General features: G+C 47.0%; 1 protein-coding gene across 1 annotated transcript; it reads right to left on the bottom strand.

Annotated features, from left to right (window-relative positions):
- Positions 1-17: 17 nt before the first annotated feature.
- LOC130196687 (zinc metalloproteinase-disintegrin-like lachestatin-1) lies at positions 18-16,389 on the bottom strand. Its single transcript, XM_056419011.1, has 22 exons — positions 16,021-16,389; positions 14,528-14,616; positions 14,372-14,448; positions 13,227-13,305; positions 12,980-13,056; positions 11,213-11,399; positions 11,042-11,104; positions 10,765-10,836; positions 10,490-10,659; positions 9,517-9,598; positions 8,599-8,732; positions 7,997-8,174; positions 7,009-7,098; positions 5,877-6,072; positions 5,683-5,788; positions 5,319-5,475; positions 2,785-2,865; positions 2,212-2,299; positions 2,024-2,129; positions 1,870-1,957; positions 1,695-1,790; positions 18-869 (listed from the first exon to the last, which is right to left on the bottom strand). Exons 1-22 carry the CDS (start codon positions 16,079-16,081, stop codon positions 837-839), a joined length of 2,310 nt encoding a protein of 769 aa, XP_056274986.1. The 5' UTR covers positions 16,082-16,389; the 3' UTR covers positions 18-836.
- Positions 16,390-18,316: the final 1,927 nt, after the last annotated feature.

Below are 18,316 nucleotides of genomic sequence, written 5' to 3'. Positions count from 1 at the left end.
TGTTTTTGTACGCAATGCATTTGTACAAAATAGGTTTATTTTCAATCACAAATTGACATGAAGCGTTTTAGCCTGACGGTAGACATTCGTGTAATGCCTTGCTCGAGAGCTGGTAAAGCAGAGGAGTAACATTCAGCCAAAGCCCTGAAAGCTTCAGGAACACGGCGTTGGGGTTTTCAGATACATCCAACCGCTGTTAACTTGTTCCAGTGAGACGTTTAGGCCGAGGGAAAGAAATGAAACTAAAGCAACACCTGGACATTGAGCGCAGGTTGCCGAGCAGCGAGGGAGTCGACCTATCCTGTTACTCCTAAAGCAGTCTGCTGATTGTAAACGCCCAGAGTCTTTCCTGTAAAAGTGGTTAAAACATGTCATTTAAATTGGAAACATGTATCTTCCATGTCTTCTTATTTCATAGTATTTATATATTTTTAAAGCGGAATACGTGAGTCAAGAGCAGAACAATCACCGACGGTCCATTTGAACTCTTTCAGTCTGTAGTTCTACTCGATCTCACTAAGATTCATCAGAAAGTTCCAGAAATGTGAAACCAAGTTCATCGAAGGGGTTCACGATATTTTGGACGATAAAAATATGAAATCGCCGCAGAATACTTTCAAACAATTAAATCCAGTCGGTACTTTCGACCGACCCGACCCCGGAATACGCGGCCGATAACGGATGGATGGTGCTTTCAAAGTCCAGTTGGTTCCTGCTGCGCACGAGCGGGACCCGGCGCCTCGAGGAGAAACCGGTCCGGACCACCGGCTCGTTGGGGGTTGACGGACTACGGTGCGTCTCCCCTGGTTCACCAGCAGGGGGCGCTGCATCAGTCGTCACGCCTTCGGTGGAGGCACCGGCCTCAGAGCCTACGGAGCAGAAAGAAGTGAGTCGACCTGACGGAGGTTCAACGTCGTCTGAGACTTCAATTCGCTTTTCTGCCCGAGACTCAAACGACGAGATGGGGTTCTCCTCCTCTCCACCTGCCTGATGGATGACGGAGGTCTGGAGTCTGGACCGCGGTCCAAGCCGACGGCCACCTAGTCATCCCCTCCGTCATACTCATTGAACGTGTTGTTAGGGCGCGAAACAGACGCCACTTTTAGAAGCACAGACGATCCAAAAACGCCATGGCAAATACGGGTCGGGCTAAACGGCTCCGTGCGCCTGTGGAGAGCAACCGACCGTCGGTTTGGGGTTCACGATATTTTAAAAAAAAGAAAGGAAAGAGTTTGGCGAATACCACCGTCTATTCCGTGAATTGTGTCTCGATGGCGAGGCGTTCAGCTTCACTTCCGACCGAGCGGGAGTCGGTTTGGAGTCGTGTTTAGATTTAGAACTATGAAGCTCCTCGTCATGAACTCTGATCTGAGGTTCACGTCGGGAAAACGGGAAGGAAAGCCTCCGATTGGCCGCCTGGGGCCTCCTGCTTGATCCCATTGGCCGCCTCGGCCGAGACATTGATGAGCGGTGCGTCTCCGCGCCTCGCGCTTAAATTTGAGAATATTTTAACTTTTAAGCGCGCCTGAAAAAGTGCTATAAAAGGTTTTTAAAAAAGGTAAGAAAAAACCGCTAGAAATAGGAAATGAATTGTTTTGCTAGCGACGTGTTTTTGAGCGTCTGCTGTGAGCAACGCGTGACCTTCACGGGGCTTTTCCCCCCCGAGGAACACATGGCGAGGCCTCGCCGCTCACCTGGCGTGCGGCGGTGTAGTTCTGGCCCGGCGGCTTCGGTCGGTTCCCTGCCGGCGGCGGCGGAGGCGGGGCTCCTTTGGGTTTCAGCCTCGCAGCCTAAAAACGTTTACAGGACCGATTACAGCGAATTCATTCCACGGTCACGCCGTACACGAGCTCGGCGGCGCCGCGCTACCTGCGCCGGCGAGGGTTGGCTCGGCGGCGGCGCTTTGTTGAGGCGGCGGGCGGCGCCGTCCGCGGCCGGCTGCTTCCTCTGGGCGCCGCTGGAGGGACGGAGAATTAACGAGTTTACGGGAACGTGGAACTGCGCCGCGGGGACGCTCGCTTACCTGGGCGGCGCCGGGCTTTGCCGCCTCTTCCACAGGAGCCCCACCACAGCGGCGGCGGCGCCCAGAGCCACGAGGACGACCACCACCACGATGGCGGCGATGCCTCCTGGGAACAGAAACGAGCGGCGAAATTCAAACGTCATATTTGCTCAAACGCTGCGGTTTGAACGGCCGCCGCCGGCGCTCACCGGCGGAAACGGCGTTGGAGGCGTTGGCGTCGCAGGCCGGCGCCGCCCAGCCGGCCTCACACTGACACTCGCTCCGGTGATTACACACCTGGAGAGCAGAGAGAATCACGTGTTGTGTTCAAAGGCACGGCGTTACTCACAACGTCCAGTCTGACAGCGGCTCATCTCCAATGTGTATTACCTCTTTATTACACTCCACTTTGCCCTTTAATACTTTTTTTTTATAAATGTACAAACAACATAAAACAACTCGTGCCATAAATATAACACTTTGATTTTTTTTCAGTTTAAATTGAGTAATCCACCAGATTATGCACGCACAGCATAATCACACCTTTTATCTGATATTAAATGTTTTTGCCAACACACAAAATAATATTTTTTGCATTTCTTCCTGATGCTGATGCATTTTTATCACTTTCATGTTCATCGTTTGTTGTTTTTTGTTCAAGACCTTTTGGGTTTTAAAGCTTTAAACACTTGAAATGCTTTAAAAGTAATATTTATTTGACCGACATAAAAACAACAAGATGTCGTTGAAGTGAAGGCGGCGGCGTGTGGGCGTGTACTCACAGCGTGGCCCGCGCATTCCGCTGAGCAGTTTATATTTCTGTACGCCGTCTCAAGCGCCACACACTGGTTCTGGCTGCACACCTTGAAAGAAAAGAAGAAAGAAGAGAAGTAATAAGTAAAGCCTAACTTTGACAAACATCGGAGATTTAGTGCTGCAACATTTACAGAATTAATACATAGTTAAAAAAGGGTTTGAACTAATATCCAATTCAGTTTATTTTGTACAGCTCAATATCACAAACCTCCCCTCAGAGGGCTTTACAGTCTGGACACAGACATCCCTGACCTTTGACCTTTGACTTCACATCGGATCAGGAAAAACTCCCAAAAAACATTTCAGGGGGAAACGATGAAGAAACCTTCAGGAGAGAACAGAGGAGGACCCGTCTCCAGGATGGACAGAACAATAGATGTCATGTGACCAGAAGGACAATAGATGTCATGTGACCAGATGAACAATAGATGTCATGTGACCAGATGAACAATATATGTCATGTGACCAGATGAACAATAGATGTCATGTGACCAGAAGGACAATAGATGTCATGTGACCAGAAGGACAATAGATGTCATGTGACCAGATGAACAATAGATGTCATGTGACCAGATGAACAATATATGTCATGTGACCAGATGAACAATAGACATCATGTGACCAGATCAACAATAGATGTAATGTGACCAGATGAACAATAGATGTCATGTGACCAGATCAACAATAGATGTCATGTGACCAGATGAACAATAGATGTCATGTGACCAGATGAACACTAGATGTCATGTGACCAGATGAACAATAGATGTGACCAGATGAACACTAGATGTCATGTGACCAGATGAACACTAGATGTCATGTGACCAGATGAACACTAGATGTCATGTGACCAGATGAACAATAGATGTCATGTGACTAGATGAACAATAGATGTCATGTGACCAGATGAACACGAGATGTCATGTGACCAGGTGAACAATAGATGTCATGTGACCAGATGAACAATAGATGCCATGTGACCAGATGAACAGTAGATGTCATGTGACCAGATGAACAATAGATGTCATGTGACCAGATGAACAATATATGTCATGTGACCTGGTGAACAATAGATGTCATGTGACCAGATGAACACGAGATGTCATGTGACCAGGTGAACAATAGATGTCATGTGACCAGATGAACAATAGATGCCATGTGACCAGATGAACAGTAGATGTCATGTGACCAGATGAACAATAGATGTCATGTGACCAGATGAACAATATATGTCATGTGACCTGGTGAACAATAGATGTCATGTGACCAGATGAACACTAGATGTCATGAGACCAGATGAACAATAGATGTCATGTGACCAGATGAACAATAGATGTCATGTGACTAGATGAACAATAGATGTCATGTGACCAGATGAACACGAGATGTCATGTGACCAGGTGAACAATAGATGTCATGTGACCAGATGAACAATAGATGTCATGTGACCAGATGAACAATAGATGACATGTGACCAGATGAACAATATATGTCATGTGACCAGATGAACAATAGATGTCATGTGACCAGATGAACAATAGATGTCATGTGACCAGATGAACAGTAGATGTCATGTGACCAGATGAACAATAGATGTCATGTGACCAGATGAACAATATATGTCATGTGACCAGATGAACAATAGATGTCATGTGACCAGAAGGACAATAGATGTCATGTGACCAGAAGGACAATAGATGTCATGTGACCAGATGAACAATAGATGTCATGTGACCAGATGAACAATATATGTCATGTGACCAGATGAACAATAGACATCATGTGACCAGATGAACAATAGATGTCATGTGACCAGATGAACACGAGATGTCATGTGACCAGGTGAACAATAGATGTCATGTGACCAGATGAACAATAGATGTCATGTGACCAGATGAACAGTAGATGTCATGTGACCAGAAGGACAATAGATGTCATGTGACCAGAAGGACAATAGATGTCATGTGACCAGATGAACAATAGATGTCATGTGACCAGATGAACAATATATGTCATGTGACCAGATGAACAATAGACATCATGTGACCAGATGAACAATAGATGTCATGTGACCAGATGAACACGAGATGTCATGTGACCAGGTGAACAATAGATGTCATGTGACCAGATGAACAATAGATGTCATGTGACCAGATGAACAGTAGATGTCATGTGACCAGATGAACAATAGATGTCATGTGACCAGATGAACAGTAGATGTCATGTGACCAGATGAACAATAGATGTCATGTGACCAGATGAACAATAGATGTCATGTGACCAGATGAACAGTAGATGTCATGTGACCAGATGAACAATAGATGTCATGTGACCAGATGAACAATATATGTCATGTGACCTGGTGAACAATAGATGTCATGTGACCAGATGAACAATAGATGTCATGTGACCAGATGAACAATAGATGTCATGTGACCAGATGAACAATAGATGTCATGTGACCAGGTGAACAATAGATGTCATGGACCTTCAACGTTACCTTTCCATCCCCACACGTGGAGCCGGCGTCCACCTGGCCGTAGTCCTTGGTGTGGTCACCAAAGAGCGCCGCCTTGCAGTCGCTCAGAGTCACCTTGCGGCCGTAGTTTGGGTTGTCGCTACCGCCGTGGCAGAAGAGCTTCCCGCAAAGCACGTCTCTGGAGAGGGGGAGAGAGAGAGAGAGACACAGAAAGAGGGGGAGAGAGAGAGAGAAGGAGAGAGAAAGAAAGGGTGAGAGAGAAAGAGGGGTAGAGAGAGAGAGAGAAAGACAGAGAAAGAGGGAGAGAGAGCGATAGATATAGATTGAGAGGAGAGAGAGAGGGCGTGTCCCTCCTCCTCCTCCCGGTGTTCCTCTCAGGACTCACTGCTCCTGGCAGGGCATGAAGCGGTCCTTATCGGGGCGCCTGCAGTAGCCGTAGTAAAGTCCTCTGGCGTTCTGCTTGTAGCAGAACGACCGGGCCTCCACGGCACCTGGCGGTGGGAGAGAGGCGTCAGGGTCAACCCCGCTCCCGTGACCTCCTAACCCTAACCCCCCCACCCCCGGAGGCTCCGCACTCACCCGCTCCGTACATTTTGACGCACTGGTCCGGCCTCTGGGGACAGCGGCCGTCGTAGCAGTGTCCCCGGGCGCCGTCGCACGGCAGGCCGTTCACGGCGAAGTTGTTCTCGGGACAGACGGCGCTCGCCCCGTCGCAGAACTCCGCCAGGTCGCAGACGTCACGGCTCCTGCGGCACTCCCGGGACGTGGGCAGGACCTGCGTGGCGGCGGGACATCAGATGACGTACAGGCGAGGTCGAGTGTGACGAGGTCCATGTCAGCGGAGGTGGAACACGACGCGATGAACACTTCTCAGAGGATGCAGTCACGGCCCAAAACCTCTGGAAACCCGTGAGCCCACATCTGGACTTTAGTCTCTGGACCGACGGCGGGAGAGAAGTAAAGTGACGCCCGTGTCCTATCTGTGACCGTACATGTCATTTAATGTCCCTCACGTGTCACCATCGGTATTAATTACATCTAAATGCAGCTGATGGATTTTTCAAAACAAAAGCCCAAAAACAACCACACCTCGATACCCGACCGCGAGTGCGCGTAGTACCACCGTCACTCCACCGGGCGGAGACAGATGGCTGCAGCATGAATACGGACGGCTAGAGTCCAGCAGCCGAGGCGACACACGGCCGTGGTTCGCTCTGCAGCCGTGTGCATGTGGAGGAACACGGCTGTAAAGCACGTGAGCGGCGAGCCACCGCGCCTCGCTCGGTTCTGGGACCACCTCCTTTGGGTTTCTGGCCGTCTGATGATGAAAGAGGTGAGATTTGGCATTCCAGGTGGGGCGCGAGGGGAAATGCAGAAGTCCATCTCTTTATTGAGAACGTCACGTTGAACAGTTCAAAAGTACTTGGACGTACAAGTAAAGCACATCCGTGTTGGGGCGGCGGAGCGAGAACATTTGTCTTCTTTCTAAGAGGCGTGAGAACCACTGGTGAACGTCGAGTGTCTCACGGTAAATCTACCTCAGAAACGATCGCTTATTAAATTATCCACTCAATTAAAAACAACATCGACTGTGAGCTTTGTAAAGAAATACCCAAGCCAGATGTGTGGCCACACGAGTGCACGTGCAACAGCTCGAACCGCCACTAGAGGGCGGTAGCGCATCAGGTAGAAGCAGCGTGTGGGGCCTCACCTTGCAGTCCTCGCAGCACTCCCCCTCGGCGCACTGGGCCCCCTCCCTCAGGGTGCAGGCGGTGGCGTTGCAGCAGGGGTTGGTGCACTCCTGTCGGGGCGACAGGCGGCCGCCGTCAGGCCGGCTTCCACAAACTACACGACTACAGAGAAACGCCCACGAACCGGAGGGAAGACACAGCAACACGGCACTCTGGGGTTGGTCTGGATCGTGGAGGGCGGCGACTAACAACTACGCCATGGCCCTGCTGAGACTCCGCCCACTCCTCTCTACCTCCAACTGCCTGATGGATCGTGGAATATGCCGACTAACAACTATTCATCCACTCTGTCATATTCATTGAATGTGTTGTAACTCTAATGATTCCTTCTGGTCACATGACGTCTATTGTTCTGTCCATCCTGGAGAGGGATCCTCCTCTGTTCTCTCCTGAAGGGTTCTTCCCTTTTCCCCCCTTAAGGGTTATTTGGGAGTTTTTCCTGATCCGATGTGTGGTCAAAGGTCAAAGGTCAGGGATGTCTACGTGTACAGATTGTAAAGCCCTCTGAGGCAAATTTCTAATGTGTGCAAATGGTCTCTACAAATAAACTGAATTGGTTTGTGGGCGGCTGGTGAGGAGCGACCGAGCTCGAGCTGCTGAGCCTCTGCCGAGAATACCAGGAGAAGCCGGATCAGGTCTGAACTCGTCCTCGGGCCGGATTGAACGGATGAGGGTGAATCACACGTCGTTAAAATATGTTTGGCGCTTTTCTTTTCTCTTCAAACTAAAACAAAGTACGTCTACAAGCTCTTGAACCAGCGGAGCCGTCAGGTCAGACAAACAGTGAGGAACACGTTATCTTCACCAAGAGGTTAAAGCAAACAAGATCGACTGAAACTCCAGTCGACCTCCGGCTGATGAAACCACGACTGGAGGAAACACAAAGCTGGGCGCAGGGGAGGCGTTCCAGTCACGCAACTCCTTGGGCTTCGTGTTTGAGCCGGTTACCTCCGCGCCGCCGCAGTCGCACCGCTCCCCTTCCTCCACGAAGCCGTTGCCGCACAGCGGCGGCGTCTCCAGGGCCCGGTAGTCGGGTCGGTCCAGCATGCAGTCGGGCCCGCGGCTCAGCAGGTACCTCTCGTAGTCGCTGCTGCTGCAGCTGCTGAAGGTCCGAGGAACGTTCCAGCTGAGGGGAACAAAGACGACATCGTCTGCTTCCCGAAGGCCGACGTCTCGTTCCTCGGAGCGCAGGAAGACGATTCCTTCAGCGTGTCCGCGGCGCGCTCCGATCGGGGTTTCATTTAAACGTCCCTCTAAACCACGATGGCGGTCGGGCGGCGTGCCGCGAGGACCCGGAAACATTCCCCCCCCCTCGCAAACATGGGTCCTCCTCTCCACAGTCGATATCCATTTTTAAAAAGATAACGCTTTTTTCCCCCCAAAAGTCATATTTTTGGCTTTCATCCCCAATTGTTGAGCTTTTATCTTTGGTTTATTTGAAAAGGGACATTCATAAAAACATTGCTGTGAATGTGCGTTAGCCAAGAGGTTCCTCCTCCTCCTCCTCCTCCTCCTCCTCCTCCTCCTCCTCCTCCTCCTCCTCCTCCTACCTGAGTGCTGCCGCCATGATGCAGCTGTCCCCAGAGCAGGCACAGATGCTGGAGTCGTCGTGGCTCATGCCCAGGTTGTGGCCCATCTCGTGGGCCAGCGTGGCCCCCACCGCCACGGCCCTGGCATTGTGATCCTGAGGGACGGAACTCTTTCCAGTTAGTTCAAGTTCCCTTTCTGTCAGCATTTCACATTTTGTTTAACATTTTGATTTAATTTCTGTCTTTAGGTCCACAGATAAGAGGTTCAGATTGTTGATAACTTATTGGTGACAGAACGGACACAAATGGCAACGCTCTTTGGACTGTTCTGGTGATAGTATAAACAGGTGGTTCTCAAAGGGGTGCCGAGCGCCTCTAGTGGGGCGCAGCGGTACTACAGGCGGAAATGTAGAAAGACGGACAAAATGATTGTCGACTCGCTGATTCTTTGACGTTTTGCCAAAAGCAAATCTCCGTGAGATCGGCTTTTCTGCTGTCGCCCTTCAAAACAAGAGCTCGATATTGAGCATGCATCGAGAGTGGTCGCATCAAGCCTGCAACCACGCTTAAAAAAAAGATTTGTAGTGGAACGCATGCTTGTTGCAGCCACTAAAACTATTACAATTAACATACACATGCACTAATTTTGTTTTGCACAAGTTGCATGTTATTGTTTTGAAAACATATGCAGTGTAAAACACTTAGATGCCAAATATTTGAGTGATGCACATTTGGTTTACTTGAAAGTGATTGCAATTTTCTGTATTATATCATTTGAAAAAGCACAGAGTCATGAAAAGTTATTTCAATAAAAAGTCAGTTAAAGGAGCCCCGCCCATTACGTAGGTTAGTTCCCTCCAGATAAATCTTTCTGATGCGCTCTTGTGTCAACAGATGTTTTTGTTGTTTTGCATCCTCACGTCTCGTAGGAACACTCGCCTGGATTATTCCAACGGAGTGACCCGAGCACAGAGTCGCGATGTAAGCCAATCCCACGGTGGCGCCCTCAAAGTCGATACCGCTGGAAGACAAGCACTCATTTGGTTACGAGAGGACAGACAGATAGATAGATAAATACTTTATTAATCCCCAAGGGGAAATTTGTCGAAACAGTAGCTGCACCAATAAACTAAACACACAAGAATAAAAAATAAAATATAAAAAACAGGGATGAAAGATATAGATGTATACAAGAAGTATACAAAGTAAAATATATATGTATATATACAACATATATGCATACACAATACAATACTAATGACTAAAATTAAATTAAATATAAGAATATTAAATATAGACGGTGTGCAAAATGCAAAGTGTGTGTATGTGTGTAGTGTAAATAAATGAAATGTGTGAAGTGCAGATCAACATAGTGTAAATATGCAGTTATTGCACAAGGATCTGGCAAGAGGTGATCTGTTATAGAGCCTCATAGCCGTCGGCAGGAATGTTCTCCTGGACGCGCCAACACAGACTCCATGAGGAGCATTTTAGTGGTGTTTTCGGGCTCGGTCGGCACGTCAGATATCGCCTCTTAATCCCACCAGGAGGTAACCGTGTGTCAACACAAGCGTTCTCTGCATGTCACGCAAACATTATCCGTGACGCCACAGCTAGTGTTGAAAGGCGATCGCGGTCTCGCGTGCAACGGTTAGATGTGGAAACCTGCGGGTGGACCCACGTTGTGAAACACATCGCAGCTTCCTTCCACTTCGGCGAGAAATTTAAAGTGAGATCCAGAACGCCGGGTTCCTTCTGAAGCCCGAGGCGACGGCGACTCATCAACCAAAGAGCGACCGCAGTGAGCGGGCGATGAAAGTGAACGTGTCAAAATATTGAGATGAAAGTTGTGAAGACATGACAATGAATTCATCAGAGACCGTCGGGCTCCGCGTGTCGACGCCGCTCAGACCTGATGAGGTGTGCGTTGTCGTGCTTCTTCCTTTTCACCAGCACAGAGTTCCTCCACTTCATGAAGGCGTCCAGGTTGGCCCCGGCCGGGCGGCTCACGTGGATCAGGTCCTGGGCGGACCAGACCTCCAGCCCCACCAGGGCAATGAAGGTCCTCAGCGGCTTGTACACCTGCGGGGGGGGCAGGCCGTCAGCAACACTCGCCTCAAAGGGTCAAAGGGTCAAAGGGCGGCCGTATGTGGCATGTGCCCGGAAATGGCAGAAACGCTGACTCACCATGTTGACAAAGTTGACAATTTCAAATATCCTCCGTCTCAGCTTGGTCTTATCTCGCGCCATCTTCTCGTACTGAAACGTCACGCCCCTCACGTTAGACCACGCCCACATCCCGTCTCTCAGAGGTTGACTCAGTATAAGTCACCCGGTGACTCACGGCTGACTTTGACCCCACAAATAACCACGTGTGATTGTCATCACACCCGAGACGGTCCAACAAGGTGTCGGCATTTTTGCGTCTGAGGTTTACCGATGAATTCCCACGTGAGGATCTTACCTCTCGATTATCAGCAACAAGGAAGAGCTCGATGTACTTCTGTTTCTGGACCATCGATACACCCTGGAGGACGAAAGAACCGAGCAGGGGAAGACAAAGTTTAATCGCGTCGTCCCGTGACGACGAACGAGAACTGGTCTTCGCCGGGTGTCCCGACTGTAGCGGCGTTACCGCTGATCTGGAGCGGCTCCGGCTCGTCGGGGGTTCGAAGTCGTCGCTCCAGCTGGTGTTGGTGACGCCGCACATGGCGGGCGCGGACGCCCCCCCGTCGCCCAGAGTCGTCACCCCGTGGTCGCCCTCGTCGCCGCCAGACAGAGGCTCGATCAGGTACCTCTGGGCCGACACGCGGAAGTAACCGCTAGCAACGAGAGCAGTCACACGGTTAGGTCTCCCGGCGCCGCTTTGTGGGCCGGGGTATATCAGAAGTAATAATATTGGAATACAGTTGGAGCTGCTATATACATATATACACACACATATATATACAGGACTGTCTCAGAAAATTAGAATATTGTGATGATGTTCTTTATTTTCTGCAATGCAATTAAAAAAACAAAAATGTCATGCATTCTGGATTCATTACAAATCAACTGAAATATTGCAAGCCTTTTATTCTTTTAATATTGCTGATTATGGCTTACAGCTTAAGAAAACTCAAATATCCTATCTCTAAATATTAGAATATTTCATGAAAAAGTATACTAGTAGGGTATTAAACAAATCACTTGAATTGTCTAATTAACTCAAACACCTGCAAGGGTTTCCTGAGCCTTGACAAACACTCAGCTGTTATAAATCTTTTTTTTACTTGGTCTGAGGAAATATTAAAATTTTATGAGATAGGATTTTAGAGTTTTCTTAAGCTGTAAGCCATAATCAGCAATATTAAAAGAATAAAAGGCTTGCAATATTTCAGTTGATTTGTAATGAATCCAGAATGCATGACATTTTTGTTTTTTTAATTGCATTACAGAAAATAAAGAACTTCATCACAATATTCTAATTTTCTGAGACAGTCCTGTATATACAAATATAATATATATACACACATATAAAAATATATATATACAAATATATAATATATATACACACATATATAATATTTATATATACACATATAATATATATATATAATATATATTATAAATATATATATAACATCATCAGGCTTCATACACATGGGGACCAATGGGTTTCCAGGACTTCAAACCAAATTTCCACGACCCAAAAAAATATCTTGTTGTATACATGAAAAGTGAGAAAATGTCGTATCTAAACTACCTATGAGAATTCCAAAGCATACAGTATATATCCTTAAATGCCACAAATGAATTAGAGACAATAGTTTGAATAAAAGAATAAACACGCGTGTCTTTTTATTCAAGGTGCGTTCACTTGCAGCGGAAAATGTGCGAGTATTAAAGAGCGTCTGTCGGTCTATATTTAGAGCGTCTTTCTTTTAAAAGCATATTCATTATTTAATATTATATTTAACATTTCATTGACTTTTCCAAAACTTTGGGGGGGGTTTTCCCAGGACTGGAAATAACCATTTTACAAATTCCTTGACTTTTCCAGGTTTTCCATGAGCGTACGAACCCTGATAAGGTTGATTAGCAACTTGAGGTCAGGACCTTTCCTCGGTTCATTGAATCTTTTGACAAGATCTATCCAATAATAGAGTCTGAAATAAAGCAAAGGGCCTCACACACACGGCGCTCTGTCAGTGGTCACCAGATTGGTGAGCACTGGTTTCATCTTTACTTAGTTTGTAATACGTTCATGTTTTTAAAGCGTGTTCATCTGAAGAGTAACTACTTCCCCCTCACTTAATGTCGTGCACTCAAAGTGTCATTTCTTTTGGGGATGATTCAAGCACAACTCAACTTCCTACTTTCAAGTGAAGACAAAGAGCTCCGGGTGGTTCGAGGGCCTCACCTGAGGCCGTCGCAGGTGCTGATGCTGACGGACGACTGGCTGTCGTTCCCGATGCTCCCGTGGTAGTAGCAGTGGTCCTGATGAGGAACCACAGGAGCGTCACGCGATGGCGCAACAGTCGAAAGCTTCGTCAGTTTGAGTCTCGGGACGTGCGAAGTGCTTTTGTGAAAGACGGGGGCGTGTTCTCTGAGGCGAGTCACGTCGGCCGCACGGGGAACTGAAACTCAAAAAAAGGCAAAACACTCACGACGTCCTCCGGCGCCGCGGTGACTCGAGTCCCGTTGGCGAGGTAGTAGGTCTCCGTGTAGACTTTGGGGAGCAGTTCACTGAGGACGAAAGAGATCGCCATAATCTCATCTAGGATTCATCCCGCTGGGTTAAAAACACACCAAACCTTTAGTGAAGTACGGAGACCTTTTCTAGCCGCTCCATAGCAACAATGAGCAACACCTCCTCCCCCCCTCCCCTCTTTGTTGTTGTTGTTGTCTCTGTTTTTTCTCCTTTAGCCATTACTCACTCTTTTTTACATGCAACTTCTCACTTTGTTAATTTTCATTTCCAAATTGCTTTACGTCACCTGATGGATTAATGTAATTATTACCTTCGCATTTAAAATGCAGAAGGTAATGTTTTGATCGCCGTGTATTTATTTATTTATTTATTTGTATGCGTGTTATTCGCGTAACAAAAAAAGTTTAAACCGAATCGCATGAAATTTGGTGGGATGATTGGTTATTATCCGGGGACCATTTGATTAGATTGGTCATTATCCGGGGACCATTTGATTAGATTTTGGGATCGTTCGGGTCAAAGGTCAAGGTCATGAAAAGGTTAACATCTTCTTTTTATCCAATTGGCATGCAACTAATGCCAAAATGTTCATAAATCAATGCCCAATCTTGTGATATGCGAAGGTATGCACTCTACAGAGTGCCCATTTTAGTTTGACTTTGTTTACATCTCCGTCTCCTGAATGTACCTGAAATTACCTGAATGTATTGTATAAATTCCGTAGCCCGTAACCCGACAACTGGTGGGTGGGGTGTGTGGGGTTGGGAATGAGGTTTTACATTTCAATCTGTAATTGCCCTGAGACATGTGTGAATCCTCTTCCCTGGTGGGATGAAAACTGTGAAAATCAATAAAACAAATTTTTTTTTAAATAAAAAAAACACACCAAATGTCCATGTTGAAAATAACCCAATGGAGCTTTGGAAGTCTGATTCTGAGGCCGTAGAAATCGGCGTTGATCAGAAACGAACGGCTTTCAGGGTTTCTTACGGCAAAGGTAAAAACAACGGATGAAAACCACAGATTGTGAAAACCAGAGAGGTAAATCCAGAAGGCTGCCCTGAAACATCGGCGCGCCCCGATGAAACACGAGGAACTTACCGATTTCTTTCTAGTCGCATCTCGATGTGTCGTCCTCCCACCGTCATCGCGTACCTGACGGTCTCTGGCCTGAGATGCTGCGCAAAAGGAAAGGTGCGCTCTTATTTCCCCCGTGGCCAACAGTCAGACTCCAGCGGTTGTGAAACAGGAAGTCACCTCTGCATGTCTCCTGCTGACGGAGTGCAGCCTGACGGGCCGGACCACCTCGTAGGCCTTCACCTCCTCAAAGTCGTGGCCGTGGCTTTCTGCGGAGGGACGACACACACGACCTACTTAGTGAGGGGCAAGTTTAGTGTATGCGCGAACAACACCGTTGTCAAATTTAAAGAGACAGTGTAGGTATTTGAGTGGCACCTCATGGTTTGTGGCAGGTTGGAAGCAACTGAAGCTCAGGCCCCTGAAGGAGAGGTCACTTTAGGATGCAAGTACGATGAGGAGCTACTCTCATCTGCTACACTAAATAACGGCTTTTGAAAAGATAAATTAGATTTAAAAAACAAATTCAGAACAGAATAAGTTATTTATAATTTGAATATGACTAAATATTGTGTCTAGAGCAGCGACAGTTCACAACAGCAAAGTCACTTTATAAAGACATTAACAGTCCACTGGAAACAAATGTACAATGTCTATTAAATTAAAAGAGTTTATAAAGAAGAAGAACAGTCATCTCATTTAAGAGGAGACTGAAGACTTTCCTCTTGATGGTCTTATAGTTAGATCTTATAGTTAGATATACACATATATATATATAAAACATTTTTTAATATACATATATATATTTTTTTTTAAAAACGGTATACATATCGTTAGTTAAAATATATATATATAAAATATACATTTAAAAAAGACACGCATTGCCTGCTACAATATAAACGTTATTCTACTGTAATCGTCCGATTGACTGAATTGAAATTAAAATAAAGTCGTACTTCTGTTTTATTGTGGTCTCTGCAGATTTCATCACTTCCTGTTTTAACTCAGTGTTCTGCACGTCCTCGCAGCTCCGGACCGGAACATGGGAACTTCCGGTCAGCCGAAAGCGCCTTGAAGGAGTCCGTCGCCCTACGTGACGGTCCACCTGGACAGGTGCGCTGCGTCACCTGGCGAGGGCGGCTCCTCTGATGTGGTCCCGAGTCTCGCGACCACGACGGTGTCACAACATCAGAGAGGCGTCTGAAAGCCCCGCACCTCGCTCCGGTTTACCGCACGGTCCCGGGCTTACGGGGTCACGGTACCGGGCTTACGGGGTCACGGTACCGGGCGTGTTTACGGGGTCACGGTCGGGCGTGTTTACGGGGTCACGGTACCGGGCGTGCTTACCGGGTCACGGTCGGGCGTGTTTACGGGGTCACGGTACCAGGTGCGTGCTTACGGGGTCACGCGCTCAGAAAGAAGAGTTCACTGCCCCGCAGAAAGTCGGACAAAGGAACATCGAACATGTATTCACATACATAGACGGGTCATTCTCGTGAAAACTGATGGGAGCCTTTACGCAATTAGAACATCCATGTTTTTTAAATAATAATAACAATGTTAAAGCTACTTCTTTTACTTGAAATGCCCCCCGGGGCTTCAAACCGACCCGCTTGAGTTACTAATGAGCCGGCGGGCGGAGAGGAGGCAGGTAACCGGATCCGGTGACTCACCTGCGGGCTGCAGCGAGGCGGTGAGGATGAGGACCCACAGCGGCAGCAGCGTCCCCGTCATGGTCTCACTGGATCTGAGCAGCTCGGTGCCCCCCCGCCTCCAGACCTGGATCGGGACTTTTATGTCCGGTCTACCTGCACGCAGCGTGAGGCCACGCCCCCTCGTGTTTCTCCTCCTAGGACCTGTGACAGCTACTTCCTCATAGACAACAGCTCGACCGGCCCCAGCACGCCCCTGCGCTCGGAATGCAGGAAGGACCACGGCCGCGCGCTCCGCTCCGCGCGCATGCACAGCCTCACCTGCGCGTCGATCACCAGAGCGCACGCGGACTTTTCTTCTTTTTTAAACTTTTTTCTTTCCCTGCATCCAACTACGTCATCCGCTTCTTCTCTGATTGCTGCAGCCCTGGTGTCCCGTGCTGTGTGGCGGCTGATTGGCTCACAGCACTTGAGCCACATGGTTATTTCCCGCGCGTCATAAAGTTTCACAACTATAGGATCCGAGCTCCGTGGACGCGTCTGATCCCCGGGCTGCTCCGCAGGACGCGTGCCCGGACCGAGGTCAGAAAGACAAGACGGCCAGTGTGTCCTCACGAGGGGCCAAGTGAGGATAAAGAGACAGGGGGTAAAGTTACGCGCACGTCCCGGTGGTCCTGCTGTGAGAGAGCAGCGTTCATGTTGCCAGTATCATCGGAAATGATCGTAATAATAATCTTCACAGAAGAAGAAGAAGAAACAAACGAGTGATGTATTACAGAGCACACACACAGGCTCAGCTGCAACACCACGTGGTCTACAGTCAGATCAAGACTGACACCTGCTTCCTGTACGCGAACCCTGAAAGGTCAAAAGGTCACGCCTTGTTGAGGACATGACCCAAACACCGATCATCTCCGGACCATGCGCCTCTCAGCAATGAGCCCCTGTGAGTCGCTGACATGCGCAGTCGTGCTTTGCGGTCCCTGGAGTCACAATCTGCGTCCCGTCGTTCTGAACGTCATTCCGTATCACGACATTTGTTTTGGTCATTTTCTCCGGCGCACCTTCCATGACATGTGGGTGACCATACGGTGTTTCCCTCTCTTCTTTATTAAATGAGAAACCATCGTCACTGCAGGTCACAATATATCTATCTATATATATATACGTGTCATATATGTATGTCACACACATATATATGTGTGTGTGTGTGACATGTGTACTTATATATGTATATGTGTGTGTATTTATACATATACACACATATATATATATATATAAATACAGACACACATATACATATGTGTGTGTCTATGTATAAATAGGTACACATACATATACACACACATATTTATACATATACACACACTGTATATATATATATGTGTGTGTATGTATATATAAATATATGTGTATATATATATATATATACACACATTACTGACCATCTCTACGAATAAGTTCTCCTCTTATTATCACGAACAGGTCAAACCAGTCGAGTTTTGTTCGTTTCCTTGAATACTTTATAAACGAGACCAATAAATGCGTTGAGGTTAAAGGTCATGAACGTCTCGGCCTGCGGGCTCCCCCGTGTGGCTCAAAGGGGAACTGCACTCATTCTTCTGTTACCAGCAGGTGGCGCCATGCTTCTTCCCCAGTTGATTACTTACATTAAGACGATCGTTTTTGTGTTGGAAGTTTTCTGAAATGTTATGTTTAAATATGCAGTTGAGACATAATCTTATAAACATGTTCTAATTTGTAAAAAAAAATATTAAAACATATATATTTTTGAAGTGTTTACAAAAGAGTTATAGCATATGTCTATAAAGTAAAAAAAGAAAAATCGTACAAAAACCATAATGTAAAAGTAAATTATAGTAAATATATAGTATATATGAGTAAATGTATAGTAAAACAATCATAGTATAGTCAGTAAGAAACCGATAGAAAACAATGGTATTCAGAAGTCCTTCTGCAAATCGTTTATTGTTGTAAATACTGTTACAAACATTCTGGCTCTGGTACAGGAATGTAGCTCCAACAGCTAGAACATCACAGGGAAAAAAGAAAAGCTCGCAAATAAATAAACATTGCTGCTGCTTTACAGAAACTGTATTTTTCTCGTATGTTTTTTTTTGTTTCTTTTAATCTTTAGAGACATTAAGAGTTTCAGTTACATTCAAATTGAGTGCACTTATAAATACTCGTCAGCTTCAACGCTCGTTTCCTCGTCAGCTTCGTTGCGTCACGCTACGACCACACACACCACTGAGAGAAGCATCACTTAAATTATCTTGTGCTCTAGCTGTATGTG

This window comes from Pseudoliparis swirei, chromosome 7 (assembly GCF_029220125.1).
Source record: "Pseudoliparis swirei isolate HS2019 ecotype Mariana Trench chromosome 7, NWPU_hadal_v1, whole genome shotgun sequence".
Lineage (NCBI taxonomy): Eukaryota > Metazoa > Chordata > Actinopteri > Perciformes > Liparidae > Pseudoliparis > Pseudoliparis swirei.
This window is presented reverse-complemented; position numbering and strand designations above follow the sequence as displayed.

Coding starts and splice junctions, on each gene's coding strand:
- LOC130196687 (XM_056419011.1), bottom strand. CDS start 16,081: ATGACGGGGACGCTGCTGCCGCTGTGGGTCCTCATCCTCACCGCCTCG. Junction 13,057..13,226: donor CCGCGGCGCCGGAGGACGTC/GTGAGTGTTTTG, acceptor GTTCCTCATCAG/GACCACTGCTACTACCACGG. Junction 9,599..10,489: donor GACAACGCACACCTCATCAG/GTCTGAGCGGCG, acceptor CTTGTCTTCCAG/CGGTATCGACTTTGAGGGCG.